A 23,537-nucleotide genomic window follows, 5' to 3' on the forward strand; every position below is an offset into this window, starting at 1 on the left:
TGTTTCGCATTGTATATTATAGTAAAACGCTGATTTCATTAGATTTTTTATTTTTTTAATGTAACTCTCGCATTTTAAATTAATTCATTTATATATATATTTTTTAGAAATATTTTTATTTAATTAAAAAATACTCTTCAAATAGTGAACTGTTATTACTATTAAACAAATCTGTTTTTATTAATGTATTTTTATACTTGTGATTCATTTTTAAATTGTGATATTTTTAGGAAAATGTTATCCTACCCAAATATTTAAATGCATTTTAGCTGTATTTAATAGGTTTGGTTTTGAGTAAAATGTAATAATTAGCTATTCTTAGATAACATTTCTTTCAAATTTTGAAATAAAAATATTGCCATTTATAGCAATAACAAATGTTTTGTTGTGATTGAAAAGCAAAGATATAACTGTTCTGAAACTTTGGAATTTGGAATTGGGAAGTTTGAATTTTGGAATTTTTGTGTGAAGTTTGCTTGCTCTCCCTGCACTCGCTGCAATTTCGCTATACGAAAGTGTAGTGACAAATAAAGGCTTGATTGATTTGCATGGGTTTCCTCCGCTGTGGCGATCCCTGATTAATAAAGGGACTAAGATGAAAAGAAAATAAATGATTTTATTTTAGTTTATTTTTATTTTATTTTATTTTATTATTTATTTACTTTTTATATTTTATTTTATTTTATGTATAACACTAAGTGTCGAAATGAAAATGTTTACTCTGAAAAAAAATGTCATCAATAGTTTACATTATAACAAAATTTATCTATATAAATCTTAAACCCAGAAAAACTACCAAAAGTTTTTTTTAATTCACAAATTCCTTCACTAATTCAAGCCACAATAAATAATTAAACAAAAAGCAAATCTAAAAAGCATCTTATTAAAGGATCCTATTCAATTTAAGGTCACATATTTTAAATTACATTTCTTGCAATTAATAAACTATTAACTGTAACGTTTGCCTTAATAAACTCCTTATTTTCTGCTTAGTAAAATAGATTTTATAATGTAGCAGTTGAGTTTAGATATTGAATAGGATTAGAGATGTAGAATAAATTCATGCAGAATTTGTGCTTTAAAAGTACTAATAAACAGCCATTATCCTAAAAATAGGCAAGTAATAAGCCACTGAATAATAATAATAATGAGAACTGATACCTAAACTAAACTGTTATCAATTTTGTTTCTTTCTCTTTTTTTTCTTTCTCTCTCTTTAGTGGAGCCAAAGGTCTATGTGTCTCCGGGCTCCTTGTCTCTGACGGCGGATGATGGTGAAACTCTGGTGGCGACATGTACAGCTGAACGGGGCCGTCCCGCGGCCGAGGTGTTTTGGGAATCAGATCTGCCGGGTCAAACAGCAGTCGTCACACAGTCAGAGCCAGAGGGGACCACAACTACTCTAGTGCACTACGTCTTGGCCCCTACACGAGCCTCGCATGGCCGCTCCCTCAGCTGTGTTGTTCGTCACCCGGCCCTTTCCAGAGATTTCCGAATACCCTACCGGCTCAATGTGTTTTGTGAGTGTGCATTCATCAGTATTAACTAGGCCTGCACCATGTCTGATATATACATATCATTTATATATATTTGCTGTATACTGTACAGTTGAAGACAAAATTATTAGCCCTGCTTCTTTTTTCTTTTTTAAACATTCCCAATATGATATTTAACAGAGCAAGGAATTTTTCGCTGTATTTCCTCTAATATTTTTTCTTCTGGAGAAAGTCTTATTAGTAAAATATAATGCAATGAAATCAGTCATTAGAAATGTGTTATTAAAACTATTATGCTTAGAAATGTGTAAAAAAAAATTATTATTTCTGTTAAACAGAAATTGTGGAAAAAATAAACAGGAGGGCTAACAATTCTGACTTCAACTGTATATTGTGATATGCAGGGATTACTTAATTCTGATAGCTAATTCTGATGTGGAGCCCCCTTATAAATAAGGGACTAAGCCAAAAAAATCAATGAAATTTAAAAATAACCTCATCATATATCTCCCTTTTAAAATATACATAAGACTGTTAAGAGATGATATCAATTTTACTGACCACCAATGGATCAAAAACACAATAAAATGATACAGTACTATGTTCCAACTCATTAATTGCATTAGATGGTTTTTACAGTGATTTTTTTTTTACAGTTCATTTGGAGATCTTCTTCAAGACAGGACTTTTTATCAAGACAGGGAAATTTATATTAAAGTCAAAGAAAAACTAAGTTTTATGAATATCTATTCAAGTACAGCAGATGCGAATGAGGTGGCAGAGAAGCTTACTTAAACTTGCTCTGGGAAACGCTGTTGCTGTCAATCATTGTTTACTTCACTAAGTTTAATGGTGAAAGGATTGATCAAATAAGCCTGTTGATGGAAGGTTTGTGAAGAAATGTCATGCTCTCTCGTAAAAGTATTTTGCAGTATTTTCAAAATACAAAATACTATATTTTATTTTGATACATTTGTGGTTGCTGTATTTTGTAGTTTATTTTGAAACACATAAATATAAGGTATTTTGTGTTTTATTTTACAATAAAGTCATATTAAAATAAAATAAAATACAAAAATTTAATACATTTTTAAAATACATTTCACCAGATGACTTGAATTGCTCTAAGTAAATATATGAGCTATATCACATAAGTAACAGTGTGATATGGCCATATATCAGCACTGGTGGGAGGCGTGCGTTGGCACGAGGCCGCAGGACAAAATTCTACTCGCAATACCCCATAATGACAATGTGAAAAATTATTTTTTTGAAATTGTTGCAAATATATTACAAATAAAAATCCTGGAAAATCTGATGTATATAAGTATTCACAGCCTTTGCTCAATACTTTGTTGATGCACTTTTGGCAGCAACTACAGCCTAAAGTCTTTTTGAATATGATGCCACAAGCTTGGCACACCTGTCTTTGGGAATTTTTGCCCATTCCTCTTTGCAGTACCTCTCAGGCTCATCAGATTGGATAAGAAGCGACGGTGTACAGCCATTTTCAAATCTCTACAGAGATGTTCAATAGGATTTAGGTCTGGGCTGTGGCTGGGCCACTCAAGGACATTCGAGTTGTTGTGAAGCCACTTCATTGATATTTTCGCCCCAGTCTGAGGTCAAGAGCACTCTGAAGCAGGTTTTCATTCAAGATGTCTGTACATTGCTGCATTCCTCTTTCCCTCTATCCTGACTAGTCTTCAAGTTCCTGCTCCTTAAAAACATCCCCACAGCATGATGTTGCCACCACTATGCTTCAGTGTACACTACACTACACTGTTAACCCTTACTGTAGATTATGCAGTAAATAACTGTAAAATAGCCAGTGTTTAGCTGTAATGAAAGGAAACAGTATTTTACTGTAAAAGGAGCAGGATTTGTATGAAATTCTTTAGTGCAAAGAATAAATCACAGTAGTTTACTCTATCTACCCATTACAGATATTTACTGTCATAATAAATGGTAAATTACTGATCAACCATTACTGCCCCATCTACTCTGATGCTTTATGTTGCTATTTATATTTATTATATAATTTTATATATTTCTATATATTTACTGTTCAGTTTTGATATGTGAATGGTCAGTATTGAGGGGAGAGTGGGACATTGCATTGATATTAAGCTGAATTTTACTGCAGCCATGTGTTTTCTTTGGTTTCTTTTATATTTTAACATTGAGTATCAGGAGTCAACCAATGCCACAGAGATTATTAAAAGCTTAGCATAAGATATGGATGAAATGCATTTAAAGGCAAAAATATTCACACAGAGCAAAGAAATTGTCATAATAATTCTTATAACTTTGTTTACGTTTCTATAATTAGTCTAATTTGCCTAATTTAACCTATAGTTCAGCTTTTAAATTGCACTTTCAACTGAATATTAGTATTTTGCTAAATGACTAGTAAAAATGTGTTATTTAAAAAAAAAATCTTAAACAGCACGTACATACATGTTTGCAGAGACTCAATGAATTTGTTTGGAAAACTTCAATTAAAGTAAGTAAAAGTGGCATTAACAGTATAGTATAAAGGCTTTTCTAAATAAATGTATAAATCATGTCATTTTTGTGTTTTTTTATTATTACTACAGATTTGGAACGACATGAGGATTAGATTATTTATTATCATTTTTTTTCTATGGATGAAGTTTGCATATTTTAATTGTTTTTATTAAACAATATGTGCATAATTGTGATAAATATAGGCAGTTGCTTTGAAAATATGCTATGCTCCAGGGGTGTCAAACTACTAGAGGGCCGCAGCCCAGCAAAATTATGTTCCAGCCCTGCTTCAACACACTACCTTTAGATTTAGTTTGATCAGGTGTGCTTAATTAGGGTTAAAGCTTAACTGCACTCTTACCCTGTAGATTATGCAGTAAAGAACTGCAAAATAGTCAGTGTTTTGCTGTAATGAAAGGAAACAGTATTTTACTGTAAAAGGAGTAGAGTTTGTATAACATTTTGTAATGCAAAGGATAAATTACAGTAATTTACTTTATGTACTGTGACAATAAATGGCAAATTACTGTTCAACCATTACTGTCCCATTTACTCTGATGCAGAGACGTGCATTTTAAAGGCAGAAGACAATGATTTAGGCCTCACCACACTCCCACAGGCTGTCTTATTCTAAACACAAAGGTATTAGAAAAAGTTTTCAGAAAATGCTGGCTCTTTAAGGGAGTCAGGTGTTTGATTTGTTTACTGCTGAGTGTGCTCTATTCTCTGTCTATCAATTCAGATGTAGAGTCTGATGTTTTAGGCTTTAAATAAGAATCTACAATAAGTAAGTAAAATGTGTTAAAATGTTTTTGAGGGTTTCTAAAATAAGGCTATGTTTTAAGTTATATTGTTGTTATCTGTGAACTGTGAACTGTGTACTTGAAAGCTACATTGTTAGCTAGTTAGCCTCTCCTCGCTTTTGAGTATATTTATTTATTGGATATTGCATATTGCAATAATGTACAGATGCTAAAAGTTTATGCACATAAAAACCAATAAATTCCATCACCTCAGTAAGGTAACATGTGTACAGAAATCATCACAGGGAATCACAAAAAATATGATACAAATAACTATCCACACACAAAAGCTCCACTATCAGGTCCCAGGTTGTGAGTTTGTTGCTAAGTACTTTTCAGAGCTGTGTTTTCTCCTATGAATTTATATTAGAAACAATAGAAAAGTTTGTGGTCATGAGATTTTAAAGTAGATAATAATTATAACAATAAAAGATTGGATCCTTTGGATTTTCGGTGTTGCCGACTTTGTTTTTGTTTTTTATAATTATTTTACACTTTTTAGTGAGAATTGACAGTATCTGCCTGTGTTTGACAAACATGTTTCTACATATATATATATATATATATATATATATATATATATATATATATATATATATATATATATATATATATATATAGAGAGAGAGAGAGAGAGAGAGAGAGAGAGAGAGAGAGAGAGAGAGTATGTGTGTGTTCTTTTCATATGCTTATTTTTTAATAATTTGAAACTTAAAAAAATATAAAAATAAAAAATAAAATAAATATTTTGTGTTTTTTGCTTTTTTTTTTTGCATGGTCAGCATTGAGGAGAAACACATTTTACTGCAGCACTTTCTGTTTGTGTGTGTGTGTGTGTGTGTGTGTGTGTGTGTGTCTGTGTGTGTGTGTGTGTGTGTGTGTGTGTGTGTGTGTGTGTGTGTGTGTGTGTGTGTGTGTGTGTGTGTGTGTGTGTGCGTGCATTTTTTTATTTGATATGTGATTGTGATAAATGTTGGCAGTTGCTTTAAAAATATGCTATATACCATGGGGGTCAAACTCCAAGTTCCTGGAGAACTGCAGCTCAGCAGAGTTTAGTTCACACCCTGCTTCAACATTACCTGTAGATTTCTAACAAGCCTTAATTAGTTTGATCAGGTGTGTTCAATTAGAGTTACAGCTTAAAGTCCCAGTCACACTGCACTTTTCTCCCTCTAGACTTCCATTCATACGCATGTGAATGCTGCAGACCTGTAATGCTAGCTCATGCGAAAAATTTCACTGTTCGCAGCATTGGAAAGTTCAAACTTGGAGATCTCTGACCTGCGAAATCACATCATGTGATTGCTTGAGATGAATCAAAGATCAAAACATGACCTGTCTGAACAAAAATTTAAACTATGGACCAGTCGCTTGCTTTTTTAATCTCTAATTATTTTGTTTAATCCCACTTCTTTTCGCAGTGCCGTATGACAGAATTTTGCATGCTCAAACGTTAGTGTGACCGCAGCCTTACTGTGCAGACCTTTAATATGTAAGACAATATTTATATCTGCTGATTTCTTAATTTTGTTATACATTTTCTGTTGTATATTTGTTTGCTGCCAAAACAATAAAATACATTTGTCTAAATTTTTATGCCTTCTATTTTTAATAACAGGTAAGAATACTAATTAAATTTAGTAAGACTATGACATACTATTAATGTGTATGCAGTATAATGCTGTGAGTTGTAACACTACAGCACAGTAATTAACTGTACACAGTTTCCAGTTAGTTACCACTACTGCTCTATTACAGTAATTAACTGGCAACACTGTTGCCAGCTACTCACTGTAATGGTTCGGTTACAGTAAATAACTGGCAACACTGTTGCCAGCCACTCACTGTAATGGTTCAGTTACAGTAATTAAATGGCAGCACTGTTGCCAGTTACTTACTGTAACCAAACTTTTACAGTGAGTAACTGGCAACAGTGTTGCCAGTTTTCTACTGTAAAAACGCCCGGTAAGGTGTAACAGTGTACAATAATTAGCCTGGTGATGAGCGGTACCTGGTTTTCTACAAACGTAACGCCAGGCATTCACTCCAAGTTCAATTTTAGTCTCATCAGACAAGAGAATTTTGTTTCTTATGGTCTGAGGGTCCTTCAGATGCCTTTTGGCAAATTCCAGGCTGGGAGTGTCTTCCGTCTGGCCACTCTACCATACAGGCCGGATTGGTGGATTGCTGCACATATGATTGTCCTTCTGTAAGGTTCTCCTCTCTCTACAAAAGAACGCTAGAGTTTAGAGTGACCATTGGGTTATTGATCACCCTGCCCTTCTCCCCCGATCACTCAGTTTAGATGGCCGGCCGGCTCTAGAAAGAGTCCTGGTGGTTCCAAACATCTTCCACTTATGAATGATGGAGGTCACTGTGCTCATTGGAACTTTCAGAGCAGCAGAAATGTTTTTGTAATTTTCCCCAGCCTTGTGCCTTGAGACAATCCTGTCTCTGAGGTGCTTTGACATGCACTGTCAACCCTGGGACCTTATACTGTATAGACAGGTGTATGTCTGTTCAAATCATGCCCAATCAACTAAATTTACACTCAGGTGAACAATCACAGGTGAACTCTGCTTAAAATAAGCTGTTGAAACATCTCAAGAATGATCAGTGAAAACTGAATGTACCTAAGCTCAATTTGAAGCTTCACAGCAAAGGCTGTGTATACTTATGTATACTTATACTTATATATACCATGTGATTTTTCAGGTTTTCTGTTTTTAATCAATTGGCAACATTTTTTATTTTTGCATTGTCTTTATGGGGTATTGTGTGTAGATTTTGAAGGAAATGAATGAATTTAATGAAAAATGAATTTAATCCATTTTGGAATAAGGCTGTAACATTTAAAAAAATGTGGAAAAAGTGTAGTGCTATGAATACTTTCCGGATGCACTGTATATTCCCTCCAGTGCAGTAATATTCAAAATGTCTGTTAAAAGAAATTTGTTAAATGTAACAAAAAGTTGTCTTTTAATTATGGATGGATGAACTGTGAAGAGAATAGTGCAACACAGGCTCATTGTGGATACGTACCCCTGTCTACATTTCTGGCAGGTATGAATTATGTCGCCAGAGGTATGTCTGGCTGCATTTCGTCTTTAAAATTAACGCTATGGGGCAATATGATGTCGCCGACAGCTTTTGTTCCTTTTCACGCTACCGCCCACTACTTACCTCCATGTGGATGACTTTTCTGGTGGTTTTCCAGTGGCTTACCATGTACATCAGTGAACTTCGAACGCAGAGGGAAGTTGAAAGTGGCGGCAGGGTTCGAGTCTGTCAAAGAACTTTTCCAGAAACCAGGTAAAACCAGTTGGTCAGTCTGAGTCAGTCAACAGCAAGCTGGACTGGTCGGCTGAAGTATATATTGCGCCCTCTGTTGGATTTATGTGAGAAGAGGGTGTCCGAGAGAAATTTCATGTCATCAAAAAGCGTACACAGCAGCCTCTGGTGGATTGCAAAACAAAAACTGCAAGCAGATTCCAGTTCCAAACATAGACCTGGGTACACATCCGTTTTGAGCCTGGGTTGCAACATTGACACCTCACTGAGCCCAGTTTGTTAAAACACTTCACTGATGATTCACAATTTCATCCCATAATTCTCAAAAAGCATCGTGAGATCTAGGAAAAAAGATAGATACCGACAATATGTCAATTTAGGAGTAATTTTAACGTGATGTGCTTTTCTTGACATCTTGAGCCATCTGTTTGAAAGCTGTGCTGCTTAACGAAGTCTCTTTATGAAATATTGAGCACACCGAGGGCAGCAACAGGAGCGGAAATACAAATGGGAGAGTTCAAGCCGACAAAGGGAGGCTTTGGTACTCAATAAATCAAAGATTAAGTGTGTAAAATTGAGAAAAGTAATTTTGAGCGGGTAAAAATACTAAATAATAATGGTTTTGTCATAGCCCGTGCAGCCGTCCATGCAAACTTTTCAATAACCAGTATATCTGTCATGAGTTCCAGTAAGAAAATATCTAAACGCCTTAAAAACAAAATGTACTCACTTGAAGGAAAGTTTTAAAATAATGTTACATCAAATTTGTGACATATTTTCTTAAAGGTATATTTAAAAAGAAAAGTTTACACTTAAAAAAAGCTAAACTACTGTTTCATTCATTCTTTCAAATTAGATTTTTGTATTGGATTAAGTGAAAAAATCTGGTTTCAGCTTTTATTAACCTGTTTTATTCAATTGGGAAACAAATTGTTGGTATCCTTAAGGTGCTCTGGTTTCCCCCACAGTACAAAGACATGCAGTATAGGTAAATTTGATGAGCTAAATTGGCCATAGTGTATAAGTGTGTGTGTGTGACAATGCTATAATGTATGGGTGTTTTTCAGTACTGGATTGCTGCTGAAGGGCATCCACTGCATAAAACAAATGCTGGAATAGTTGGCGCTTTATTCCGCTGTGGCGACAAGGAAAATTAATGAATGGGTGAATGAATGTATTCAATTTGCCTTAAAGGAAAATAAATCAACCCCATTGGAAAAATGAAAGCCATTCTTTTTTCTCAAAGTATTTTTACTAGCACCTTTCATGTTATGCGACTATTTATGAAATATTTTTTATTTATATTCAGTGTATTTATGTTTATATTTTATGTATTTATAATGTAAATTTGATGACCTTTTGCATTACATTGATAGCCATACTAAAAGCACCAGCAGTTTACCTCAATAGAAATAGCATTTTTCCTAAAATCATTATTGTAGTTGAACCAAACAAATTAATTAATTAATATTGAGCAGTCTACTAATACTCAAATGGACCATCAAAATAAAGTGTTACCATTTATAGTTTTTAAAAATAAAATAAAAAAATATTTAATTTAAAAATATTTTACTTTTGATTACATTTTTTTTTTCTTCTTTGGGCAGAATAAATATTTTGATTAATATTACATTAAAATGTTGTAAAAAAATAAATAAATGAAATGTTGAAAAATACTATGGATCTCAGTGGTTACTGGGATCCAGCTTTCTTCAAAACATCTTCTTTTGTGTTTTTTAAAGCTAGAAAGAATCTCAAACAGGTTTTACACTGTAAAATGTTTCACAATGGTTAAACTTACAAACTCAAGTTTACCAGCTGCTATGAAAATGTCAACTCAACTTAGAGATTCATTGTTTCAACTTAAGATGTTGAGTTTCACAATATATTTTACTAAAACTCAACATCTTAAAATGAAACAAAGAATCTCTCTTAGTTGAGTTGACTCACATTTTCAAGGTGAGTCAACTCAAGCTGGTGAAGTTGAGTTTGTAAGTTTTACTAAGTAAAAAGGTTTTACAGCAAAACAATTGGAGGAGGAGTACTTTTTTGTCACTTTAATGTAACCCTCAATAATGGGCAGTTGTGATTTGCATTGTTGAGTAAGAGAGCAGAACATTCTCCATGCTGATACTAGTTTGATCGCGTTGTTGTTTGCATATCAACTGCTGGGGTTAAATCTCAAGGCTCTCCGTTTCAGTCCTGAGTCTGCTCTCCATTTCACACAGCCGTTTATTTTCTCAGCCCCATAAGCTTCAGTATCCTGAGGTTTGTGTGTAATTGAATTAGCCAATCAGATCTCATTCTCACACTCTCTTTAGAGTGTGAGAATGGTGTCATGCTCAGATTGAATGTCTCATTTAATTGATTTCACTTTTAATTGCTCAGAAAAAGAGATTGACATTAAACTGATAGTTTTCCAAGAAAGTTAAACATTTTACAACATACAGTAAACACACCCATAAAAAGATATTACATATATATATATATATATATATATATATATATATATATATATATATATATATATATATATATATATATATATATATATATATATATATAGTTCTTTGTTTGGATCTTTGTTCTTTGTTTGGATATTTGCAGATATTTAAGAAACATGCTAAGTAATCATTCTTGTTTATCTGAAAGACAATGCTGAAGTCAGATATTCTGCTTGAAAATGTGCATTAGGCTTGATAGACAGGCGCACACACACTCCTGTTGGTCTTCAATTTGGCAACCTGCACTTGCATGTGTTTTGATCCAGGAATGCATCACCTTGTTCGACCATTAAAACTTACATACTGCACCTTTAGTTTGTTAGCTCCAATCTTGATTAATCTACATTGAAAAGCCACTGAATGGAGAAAGTAGAGAATTGGGGCTGGGTTGATAACATCAGTTATGTGACCTTACTTTTTGATTATTATGACGCAGTTGTTAAATCCAAAGTTGCATTTTGAAATGCACACTGACACAGTGTTGGGTAAAGTTACTTTTATAAGTAACATATTACAATCGTGAGTATCTTTTTTAAAAACGTAAAGGTTACTTAGTTACTTTTCAAGGAAAATAATGTGAATGTATGTGTTTTTTAAATGTAAGATAGGCTTAAGATTGTAATATATTACTTTTAAGTCATTTACACAACACTTTAAACTCAATGCACTTAATACAAAACTATGTTTAGTTAGGGCTGGGCGATAATTCGATATTGATAATTATCACGATATAAAATTTTTCGATAAAACGATAATGACAGTTCGATAATTGCTCGATAATATTTACACACTATGCGTAACATTACGCAAGCATTTTACAGCCTGCCCTTCCGACTGATGCATGCCATACAAGTTTACAGCCATACAGTGTTAGTTGCACTGAAAGAAGTAAGAAAGAAATAAGGTAAAAAAGGTCAGTCACAGACATTGTGACAAAGACTTGTGTCATCAAAAGCAGGCAACACCAAGAACCTGTTTTACCATGTAAAACAAGACCACCCTTATAAAGATGCTAAGAAATTACAGACATAAACAAGTGTTGGCAAACCAGCGCAGCTACCCAGCAGAGTCTCATGTCATCATTTTCGAAAGCCGCGCCTTATACAAGAAAAAAAAACCCGAAAAGACAGACGAAAGATATGACAGAACACAATCTCAATCACATCTCAATGAACACTTGATGCTTGCAGTAAACTACAGCCTGCATCATTTAACGGTATTTGTTAAGACAATAATAAGATCTTTTGATGTTAAGCTTGTTTCCTTTTTAATATTAAAATATTTGTTTTGAAATCTGTAATACCACTATTGTATCTCATCGACGGTAAAAGAACCAGCCTTTATATATTTAAAGCACATAATCACAGAGGAGAAATCAGATGCTCAAGACATAATCCTTAAAATAATGACATATTAAAAATGCAGCAAATATATGACAGACGTTTACAACAGCAACAGCTTTTTTTCCACTGAGCGAAACATCATCCACCCGCAGTTGTTTAAGGCTGACACGAACTAAATAAATATAAACATATTTCCTTGAAAATGTATCTTTTTGTAACAAATTTCGTTTTGTATAATGTGTAACTTAATTTTGAAGTATATTTTGTTGGTCAGTTATCTACAGCATAAACAAAAGGAACGAATAACATCTGAGGTGAAGCACTTTAACACAAGCCCGCTATAAGCTTTAGTGCCAAAACAATCCATCAAACTATTTTCACGGTTTTATTTTAAATCATTAACTAAGCGCGGTCTGAGCAGCATGAACTGGACGTGGTCTTTTCGCAGCACTGATAGATTTCTTGGGTTACCTCGGAATAATAAACTTGGATGGAGCTCAGAAGCTCGCTGTGTAAATGAAGAGGCTCACCGTCTGGCTCCCCGCATGTTTTCGTTGTGATGCGCGATTTGTAAATTGAGAGCCTGCATAGACCTATACGTGCTAGTCTGTCAGACAAACTTGGTCAAAACACGCGCGGATATATCGGAGATATGCACATAACAAGGTGTTATGCGACCCGCAATATGTGATGTGACAGCAAAAGTAAGGTAAACTGCACACACTTGATTATGTAATGCGTGGATGCGTCTCAGCGCAAAGCATAACTAAACCTTTACATCTCCATGCTTAATGAGTCATCGATAAGGTCTATCAATTAAAGCGTTATCGACAATCAATAGATCAAGTAATCATTAGCATCCCTAAATAAAATACATTAAAGTATATTTCACCCTAAATTCACCATACTCACCATTAAAAGGAGAGTTCATCCAAAACCGAAAATTCTGTGAAACTCACGTTGTTCCAAATCGTTTTTTTTTTTTTTTTTCTGATGTTGAACAATAATATCCAATAACTTGTTGGTAATGTCTTTGGTTGTTGAAAACTTGAACAAGTAAATGCTGAATTAAGATTGTTCTTTTGTTTAATATTTTATTATTTATATTGTCAGACAGCTAAAACATTTCACTAAATTTGTTAAATCAGCTGCACAAAGCCATTGGCATGCTGAAAATCTTATATAACTGATAGATATAAAGATTTTACATTTATCGTGATAAATATCGATATCGACTCATATGAAAAAAATATTGTGATCATTTTTTTGCCATATCGCCCTTCTCTATGTTTAGTGTTCTCCCAAATGAAACACAAACGTTTCTTCTAGTAACCATAAATTCAAACCATTTCCAAATCAAAGTTTAACAGTTGGCAAATTAGTACCAAACTAACAAATAGTACCAGTGTACCTTCCAGGAGTGACACATAGCCCTCGCCGTGGCCGTCCCTGATGTGCACCTTGGTAGTGCTGATAAATGTGTGGGCGGGACTGAGAGCTGTGCTAACCCATTGGAGAGAGTGTTTGTATATATATATACAAGTGGGTAACACTTTATAATAAGGTTCATTAGTTAATGCATTTACTAACATGAACTAATCATGAACAACACATGTACAGCATTTATTAATCATAATTTAACATTTACTGATGCATTATTAACATCCAAGTCCATGCTTGTTAACATTAGTTAATGCACCATGAATTAACATTAACTAACATGAACATATATATATATATATATATATATATATATATATATATATATATATATATATATATATATATATATATATATATATATATATATAGTATAAATGCACAGCCCTTGGTCACGCTGATCACTCCATGCAGAAGTATAAACCAAGCTTAACATGTCTGGGTGGTATGCTTCTTTGGGGCTTCTCCACACCAGATGTGGGAAAGACAGTGAAGGTGGACTCATCTGAGAACAATACATTTTGTTTCACATTGTCCAAAGGCCAAGATTTTTGCTGCTGGCACCATTGAAAGTGACATTTGGCATTGGCATGAGTGGCCAAAGCTTTGGCTATACAAACCCAACAGTACAAAGTGGTGTAGAAAAATGGATAATTACGTGAAATTTGATGCACTTTAATATTTTCTTTTTATGTGCGACCTCCACTGAACACTTTTTGTAGTAGGCTTGCCATCCAGTTAACACAATTACTTTATGAAACATATATGAAACAAAGTCTCAGCTTTCTATTCTGACAGCTTTATTGAACAGTGAGTGTCATTTTGATGCTCTGAAATGTGGCATGCCTTACTGCTGTGGTAGCCTCTGTTCAAACAGCACATGAACAACATATATTTCCTTGTGAACACTAGTTATAGCTCGAAATAAAAATGAATGGAGATCATGCTGTAGGTGTCCAACAGTAAAAATACTGGAATGTATCATTTCCCTTGTAATCCAGGCATTGTTTAAGCCAAAAAGACATCAGTAAAACAGCTTGTAAACTCCTGCAACATTAGATTGACCTCAGAATGTTATTCAATGTCCACAGCTTGACATTTTAGACATCTTTAGAGAGAAATATTAAACATTACATCTTTAGAGAGAAATATTTTGTTGAATACTTACATTTTACATATCCATTATATGTTTGCTTAAGTTTTTAGTGTTGTCTCATTTGTTGTAGGTTTGGATGAATCTATCAAAAATGTATATAGAGCTGTGACAAATTGTTGCTTTTTGGTTTTATTGCTTTTATTTCTACTTGGATAAATGAAAAAATGTAATCAAAATTATTATGCTTTGTGATTTACAGTATTAACCAAAAAACGCATGGATTTGTGAAGTACACTATGCATTAAACCCTACAAAATATCCTCTGTTGTGTTCACTGGAAGAAAGAAAATGGGTTTTACTTTTGCTCTGCACTATATAATTTTATAGCAAGGTGATGCTCATGTTCAGGCTTTTAATTTCATGCAACAATGACTTGAATTATTTTACAGTTGTTCCAGATGTTATGGTGATAGGCGGGAAGAATGTGTGGTACGTTGGACAAAAAGACGTCCAGCTGGACTGTAAAGCCAATGCAAACCCACCAGCCCTGTTTTACCTTTGGACCAGGTCTGTTTACACTAACATTTGCTATCTTTATTAGACATGTCAGTTCAATGGTATGATCACTTTAGATACACAGATAGACACACACATGTGTTAGTACTGGTGGTTTACAAGGACTCTCAATATAGGCATAATGTATTTTATTCTGTAAAAACATGCTTATTATATGGTCCTACCCATAAACCTAACCCTCACAAGAAACCTTTGGATAATTGTGAATGTCAAAAGACTGTGTTCAGTATGATTTTTAAGCATTTTGAACTACAAGGACAAGTCCTCATAAAACACATCAGTGTTGTAATACCTATGTCACACCTATGTCATTATAGAAATTTCTGTTCTTGTAAACCACCAAAAATGCACACACACACATTCACAAACATGTTGGTAGTTTAAGAGGACTCTTTATAGGTGTAATGTATCTTATTGAAAAAAAGCTTAATATATTAGAGATAGTGTATATCCAGGTGGTTGTTATGGCAAAATAAAGATAAACAGGCTTTTCTGCAGCTTGATGTGAAGTGCTTTGCTGTGTTCACACCAGACGCAGCACGCGCAAATAAATCATGCTATTCGCGTGTAAATAGTTGCGTGAACATTTTGAGTTCATTTGTTTCAGTCGCGCATCAAATTCACTTCACAATAGATGCAGATTCTTCTGTTTGCCCGTAGCAGCTTCCCTGCTAAATGACTAACATGGATTTTATTGAGAGAATAGCCAATGATTTATGTGCTTTAGGAAGGCTGAAAAACAGCGTAGATTCGTTCGGCGCTGTGTCTGAGTCTACTAGATCCTGATTTAAGAGGTGCACCCAGCTCTCTGAGTTCATAAACTCCTCTAGAAACTGAACCTGGATGCTGGAAGCTTTTAGAGTTGCTTCTAACTGAGCCAAGCTCAGTTTGATGAGCTATTGTCCTGTCACTAAGAAAATTTCTCCTTGGGACACCAACAACAGGCACTTTGTCATAATCCTGCAAGTTCATGAGCAAGAGCAAGTTCATGATTGGTTAACATCCGCGTGAATGTCCACTGAAGGTCAGATTTTCCAAATCAAGCGACTTTGGCATTAAGCTGCCTTTCCACTGCACACGACAAACAACAAGTGACAGATAGTTTTTCTCGTTATTTCTGAATCAGAAAAAAGTCTTTATTAAAAAAAAATTTTATTCGTAAATGAGTAATAACAAAATATATATTTTTATATTGTCTCCACATTCTCTCAAAGTTTTTGTGGTCTATGATTTTCTAGTATTCATTCATTCAACCATGGTAAACGCACAGAGAATAAAGGCTCTTGCTTTTGCACTGCTGTATTTCGGACACTGTGAGAACAGTTTCTCTTCCATGGTGCACGACAAAATTAAAAATTCTGTGCGACTGTCACAAAAGGGTGTATTCTGACAATCTTGTCCAAATGTCCTGGGCAGTTGAAAGGTGGCTTTAAACGTGTCAAACGTGCAAAATGCTCATCTTACAACGCAGGATATCTATTTGCATCTTAGCATTGATTTAATGTGTAAATCACTCACGCTGGATGCTTCATTCGCCTCTGGTGTGAACGCACCATTACCGTACGTTCACACCGAAAGCGGCGAGAGCGTCAAAGTAGCCGGAAGTCATTCATTTTCAATGAGAGCCGGCGGCGATAGGCGACGATAAGCGGCGAGGAGCAGTGCGGCGCGTCTTCGCCGGCGTGAGCGTCGAGGAGAGTTGAAATGAAGTCAACTTTATGGTAATGAGCTATGACGCGTTTCGGCGGCAAGCAATCAGAATGAAGACGTCCACCGCTTGATAGCAGTTCAGGGAACACAGACCTGTGAACTTTGGTTCCGACCACAGTTGTTCCCAAGGGTTTGATTATTGCGGTCGCCGGATTTCCAATTATTTACAATGTTTTCCTACAGGAACATACATTAAATAAGTTACTGGCGAGTTACTGATGTTCATTAATGTTATATAAATTTATCTTTAAAAAGCGGGAATCTCACGCGATGTGACAGTACAAAACAGTACTGCTGCTTCAGGATATTTCAGACATATGGACACATATTGGATAAATAGAGCAAAGCCACACCACACGCAACTTGATCTTCGATTGTTATATGAATTTGATAAAAAGTGCGCAACATTTTCACGCTAAAAACATGCCTTATGCAGGAATGTAACTGATATGCTGCAACGGCTCCTTTAAATATGAGATCAATGTAGCGAGTTTTGACGCTCTCGCCGCCGGAGCTGAAGGCAGACAGCGTTGTCGCCAGGGCGGCCAGAGCGACCTTGGACGCTCTCGCCGCTTTCGGTGTGAACGTACGGTTATACTGCAAAAACAAGCATCTGGATTTACTTTATGCTGCTTATTACTCAGCTACTTGCCTCAAAACATAAATAATTGGACAGAAAACATTTGTTCTGAGCTAGAATTGTTTATTAATTCTTTAAAGCTAACATAAGCAAAAATGGCTGAATGGAGCATACACTAACATATGTATTATTCAGTCACACGATGGCGACAACCTCGGAAGGCTGTTGTATGTGGCTTAAGGTCTTTATTCTGAAAAAAAAAAAAAACACTTGGATGTTTTCTGTCCAGCTTTTTATATTGCCACCCTTTCCACAAATAGACTCGTAGTAGACACAAAACATCGTTCAAAGCTGTAATCGTTCACTAATCTGTCCATTATTCAGTGACAAAATGGCACCAAACTAAACATAGTAAAAGACAGAAGAGAATATAAATAGATGTAAACATATTCACTGGTAGTCAAAATGATTTGAAATACCCAAATGTATGTTATACATTTGTTATTCAGCAGTTGTTATCCCAGAACCTATGTTATTCAGCAGTTGTTATCTCAGAATAACATACTTGTTGTGACTGACTAATCAGAATCAAGTATTCCAGACAGGGGTGTAATTAATGGCCTTACCCTAAACCCAACCCTGACAGGAAACCTGTAGCAAATTTTGAACATGAAAACACTTTTGAATTATGAGGACACAAGACATGTCCTCAAAAAACATTTTTTATTACTAAAATTGTAATACCTAGTTCATACCAAAGTAATTATACAAACTGGTGTCCTCTTAAGCCACACACACACACACACACACACACACACACACACACACACACACACACACACACACACACACACACACACACACACACAATCAGACAGACAAAGATACAGAGTTCAAGATGTGGTTAGGGCCTTGCTGTATGAGATGAATTCAAGCTTTGTTTAGGGTGGCTTTCTCCTGAAAAACTGGCTCTAAACTGATAATCCTGTCTTTTGTCACCCTTTAGGCTGGACGCACTAATGCCTGCAGGTGTAAACATGCATAATGGCAGTCTAGTGTTTACTCGTCCTTTAGAGGCGACCGACTCTGGACAATACAGGTGTGAAGTTCAGAACGATGTTGGCCAGAACTTTCATGACGTGCCCTTCTTGGTACTAGGTGAGAAGTTTCTTGTAACCTTTTATGTCCACACATACCACTGATGATGTTTAGTCCAGTGTGTTTAGTCCAGGTTAGTGGGGGGTTTAGGTTTGATAGATTATGTTCTGACACCCTGTTGAAATACACACATTCATAGTTACTCAAGTGAGGCACTGAGGCATGAACAAGATGCCAAGTTAGATTCTAAGCTGGATAAAAATGACAAGCTTTAGAAATAGTTTTTTTTTTTTTTTTTTTTTTTTTTTTTGCTTTATAATGAACTCAGATTTACTATATTGAATTATTGAATGGTCAGATATTTGAAATCAGGCATTTAGCATTTTCAGGTTTCATACTGACCAAAGTCAATGTTTTTTTTAACCCTTTAACTTGCATTGTATGTTACTAATTTCCTTTTTTATAATAACCTATAGAAAACGGTTAAAGGGCAGTTATGGTGCTAAAGGGGTAAGTTAATGGGTTGCCTAAAAAAACAAACACTCAAGGTATTTTCAAGTTTTATTCTAGTACATAAAACATGTCAGTAATACCTTGTGTCATTTTTAAGGAGGTCATGAAATGATTAATGGAAAATTTCCTTGATCTTTGATCTTTAGACACATAAAAGGTCATTCATTCATTCATCTTCTTGTCAGCTTAGTCCCTTTGTTAATTCGGGGTCGCCACAGCGGAATGAACCGCCAACTTATCCAGCAAGTTTTTACAACCCATCTCTGGGAAACATCCACACACACATTCACACACACACTCATACACTACGGACAATTTAGCCTACCCAATTCACCTGTACCGCATGTCTTTGGACTGTGGGGGAAATCGGAGCACCCGGAGGAAGCCCACGCGAAGGCAGGGAGAACATGCAAACTCCACTCAGAAACGCCAACTGAGCCGATGTTCGAACCAGCGACCCAGCGACCTTCTTGCTGTGAGGCGACAGCACTACCTACTGCACCACTGCCTCGCCTATCTTTAACTTGAGATTTATATTTAACTTATTTTAAAATTACAATTTATTTTCGCTTGATTTAGTATTGAATATTTAATATTTTTCAGCTCTAATAAGTAAAAAACAAAACCCTATGTTAAGTTATATAAACTGTCAAATAAGCATGCCTTCTTTTGCTTTTTATGTGAGCTCTTTATTCGGTTATGGTGTAGTTTGTTTCTTCTATGTGATAGACGGCTGTCTAAAATGTGGAGCAGGTTATTCTCTGAATGCAAATTACATGTGAAATAAAGACATTATGCTGTGTTTTCTGGAAAGAGCCAAAGAACAGATACGATCTAACAGGCAGAATACTTGTGTTTTTGCTAAATTGCAGTTTCAGGTTATGTTTTGTTATTGTTAATGTTCTCCCACACATACTTCGAATTGTCCCACATTTAGTTTAAGTGACGGTCATGCTAGAAATCTTGTGCACTGGCAAAAAAAAGCATCCCTGAAAGGATTAAGGATTATTATGTGCAATATTGTGTGTTAGGGTTATTATTTGAGAATTGACTTTGACTAAGCAGCGATTTCAAGGAAGATATGCTAAATCTGACAGGGGTGTCATTTTTTGATGATAAAACCCACAATTTACAAACAAGGCACAATTCAACACAGAAACTAAATAACAGACTATATTGGATCTGATAGTACTGTCATAGCGTGTCTTTTATTACATGTTAACTATTACTTTTTCATTTATTAGAGATAATTTGATATTTACGCATTTTAACCTCAATTACAGTAGTGTTGTTAACCAATCATATCAGTGGGTGTTTACATCTTATTTATAGTTTGCCACACCTATTCAAACTGTTCAGATAAGGAGAGTATAAAATCAGGACAGAACATTTAAATTAAGATGGAAGTCATCCAGTTTTTATTAGAAGTCTTAATAACATAAGTGGACCTCACACAACACTACAAAATAAAACAAAACAGTTCATGACCCCTTTACACAAACTGTATTAACTCAAAATTTTCAACTTGAAGATGTTAAATTTAGATTAAAAAGACTTGGCTGAAGCATAATGGTGATAACGACAAGTCATGATTATGGTGTAGTTTTTATTTTATTTATTTATTTTTTTTGCATTTACGTTTTTTATTGCTTCTGATGAATGTGTTTAGGCTATGAAAATACACTCACTGGCCACTTTATCAAGTACACCTGTCCAACATCTCGTTAATGCACGTTTCTAATCAGGCAATTTCATGGCAGCAACTCAATGCATTTAGTCCAGTAGACATGGACAAGACGATCTGCTGCAGTTCAAATCGTGTATCAGAATGGAGAAGTAAGGTGAATTAAAAGACTTTAAATGTGGCATGGTTGTTGGTACCAATTGGGCTGGTCTGAGTATTTCATAAACTGCTGATGATTAAGGGTTAGGGTTAGAGTTCGGGTTAGGGTTAGGTCTGAAAAAGAGAAAATATCTAGTGAGTGGCAGTTCTGTGGGCGCAAATGCCTTGTTGATGCAAGAGGTCAGAGGAGAATGGCCAGACTGGTTGCAGCTGATAGAAAGGCAACACTCAAATAACCACTCGTTACAACCAAATAATGCAGAAGAGCATCTCTGAACGCACAACAAGTCCAACCTTGAGGCGGATGGTCTACAGCAGCAGATGACCACACTGGGTGCCACTCCTGTCAGCTAAGAACGGAAAACTGAGGCTACAGTTCGCACAGGCTCACCAAAAATTGTACAATAGAATATTGGAAAAACTTTGCCTGGTCTGATGGGTCTTTCTGCTGCGACATTCAGATGGTAAGATCAGAATTTGGCGTCAGCAACATGAAAGCTTGGATCCATTTTGCCTTGCATCAATGGTTCAAGCTGGTGTTAATGGTGTAATGGTGTGGGGTAAATTCTCCTGGCACACTTTGGGCCCATTAGTACCAATTGAGCATTGTGCCTACCTGAGTATTGTTGCTGACCATGTCCATCCCTTTATGACCACAGTGTACCCATCTTCTGATGGCTGAGTGCGAATCAACTCAGGCTGGTTTCTTGAACATGACAAAGAGTTTAACTGTACTTAAATGGCCTCCACAATCACAGGAACTCAATCCAATAGAGTACCTTTGGGATGTGGTGGAACTGGAGATTAACATCATGGATGTGCAGTCGATAAATCTGCAGCAACTGCATGATATTATTATGTCAATATGGACCAAAATATCTGAGGAATAATTCCAGTACCTTGTTGAATCTATGCCTCAAAGGATTGAGGCAGTTCTGAAGGCAAAAGTAGATCCAACTTGGTACTAGTAAGGTGTGCCTAATAAAGTGGCCAGTGAGTGTATGTTAGAATACTATATTTATTTGTCAAGGTTATTAATAAACAAAATATATAAGAATCAACAATTTTGTTGGTTACAGATTTTACTCTATTGTTATTATGACTAATATCATATGAATATGATTTTACTCTATTGTTATTAACAGTATGGGGTTTTGTGGAGTGAACAAGAATAATGCTGATTTTCTTCTTTTTTTTTGTGATACATTTTTAGATTACAAAACCTGTTGTCCATTCAGGTTAAATCTTGAACAGCCTGGAAAAACCTGACAAACCTCGCAGGATGTTTTGACATTGTTTTGTTGTTACAAACTGTATTGAGAGTATTTCCTGTTACTAAATATGTCAATTCCTGAATGTCTTGTTGAAAATACCATTAACAGAAGCTTTTTTCTAAAAGTTAAACTTGCCAAATGCTCCATAATTGACCTGTGAGGTTTATACAGTGACGTAAATATAGTTGGATCAAACTTGTAGTAGTTTAAATTCAATCAAGTCTCTGCCACTGTGTGATTTTTACCACATATCTGGCTTTCCTCAGGGAGGAAAACAAGGATATTGCAGCAGTTTTTGGATTTTATTGGCACGCAAACAGCAAAGGACAAAAAAAAATCAAGAGCTGGCTTCTTGGTCTATAGAAAAGTTTAAAGTGACTTTCTTAAAATGAAAGTCCTATTTCAGTAAATGGATGCACCAAATAGTTCCACATTTATTCTAACAAAAAGAGCAATAGTTTTAACATCTTGTCTTTTGTCCCATGAGAAGATCTTCTCCTTTCTTACAGAGTCTTCACAAACCTCCGCATTTATATAATTGTGCCCTTTGGTGCCTAAAGCTGCTGTAACATCAGCAAGATTCTGTTTTCCTCTTTGTCATATCAGTCCTGTCCTTTTATCTTGAGAGAAACACCTTTACTCCAAACAGTACTTTTCCTTTGCTCCCACAGAATCTGCTTTGGAAAAACCTTCCTGAAAGTTTGCGGATAGGTTTTGGGATGCACAAAATACTGTTAAATAAATATTATCTTTTTTTTTTTTATTATTCCTATTTGTATTTTTTTGCCAATATTCATTTTGTTTTGGGTTTTACAAAGCCTAATAATCTATTAATACATTAGATATAATCTTTAAAGAACATTCTGTTTATTTGGAAAATATTGTTTACAACTCCACTAGAGTTAAAACATTAACATAATCGTTTTCAATAAAATGGAGCATTTTAACATCCAAAAATCCATGTTAATGTAATTCATTATTAATTTCCAACATTTGTAGTATAGTTTATGTAGTTATAGAAAAGTCTGGCAATTCTAGTGTTAAAAATGGAGGCCATTTTGAGTACAGTGAACCCATTTTCATGTTCAAGAAAGTAGTCTGAGATGATTTGCACTTATTGACATAGCACATCATTCTGCTGGAAGTAGCCATCAGAAGATGGGTACACTGTGGTCATAAAGGGGTTGACATGGTCAGCAACAATACTCAAGTAGGCTGTGGTGTTGACATACTGTAATGCTCAAGTGGTACTTATGGGCCCAAAGTGTGCCAAGGAAATATCCCTCACACCATTACACCACCACCAGAAGCCTGAACCGTTGATAGGAGGCAGGATGGATTCATGCTTTAATGTTGTTGATGCCAAATTTTGACCCTACCATCCAAATGTTGCAGCTGAAATCAAGACTCATCAGACCAGGCAACATTTAACATTTTTCCATTCTTCTATAGTGCATTT

General features: G+C 35.1%; 2 protein-coding genes across 3 annotated transcripts in view; both read left to right on the forward strand.

Moving 5' to 3' along the window:
- The window catches only part of c2cd3 (C2 domain containing 3 centriole elongation regulator), a 453,012-nt gene that overhangs the window by 108,375 nt on the left and 321,100 nt on the right, over positions 1-23,537 (forward strand). The gene's annotated exons all lie outside the window — the stretch shown is intronic.
- nectin3a (nectin cell adhesion molecule 3a) overlaps positions 1-23,537 on the forward strand; it is a 120,340-nt gene that overhangs the window by 77,670 nt on the left and 19,133 nt on the right. For both annotated transcript variants that reach the window (XM_017351145.4, XM_073923482.1), the window contains exons 3-5: positions 1,221-1,520; positions 14,934-15,051; positions 18,357-18,508. In XM_017351145.4, coding sequence (XP_017206634.3) covers positions 1,221-1,520; positions 14,934-15,051; positions 18,357-18,508 — 570 coding nt within the window. The remainder of the gene's footprint in view (positions 1-1,220; positions 1,521-14,933; positions 15,052-18,356; positions 18,509-23,537) is intronic.

Source organism: Danio rerio, chromosome 15 (genome assembly GCF_049306965.1).
Source record: "Danio rerio strain Tuebingen ecotype United States chromosome 15, GRCz12tu, whole genome shotgun sequence".
NCBI classification, from domain to species: Eukaryota; Metazoa; Chordata; class Actinopteri; order Cypriniformes; family Danionidae; genus Danio; species Danio rerio.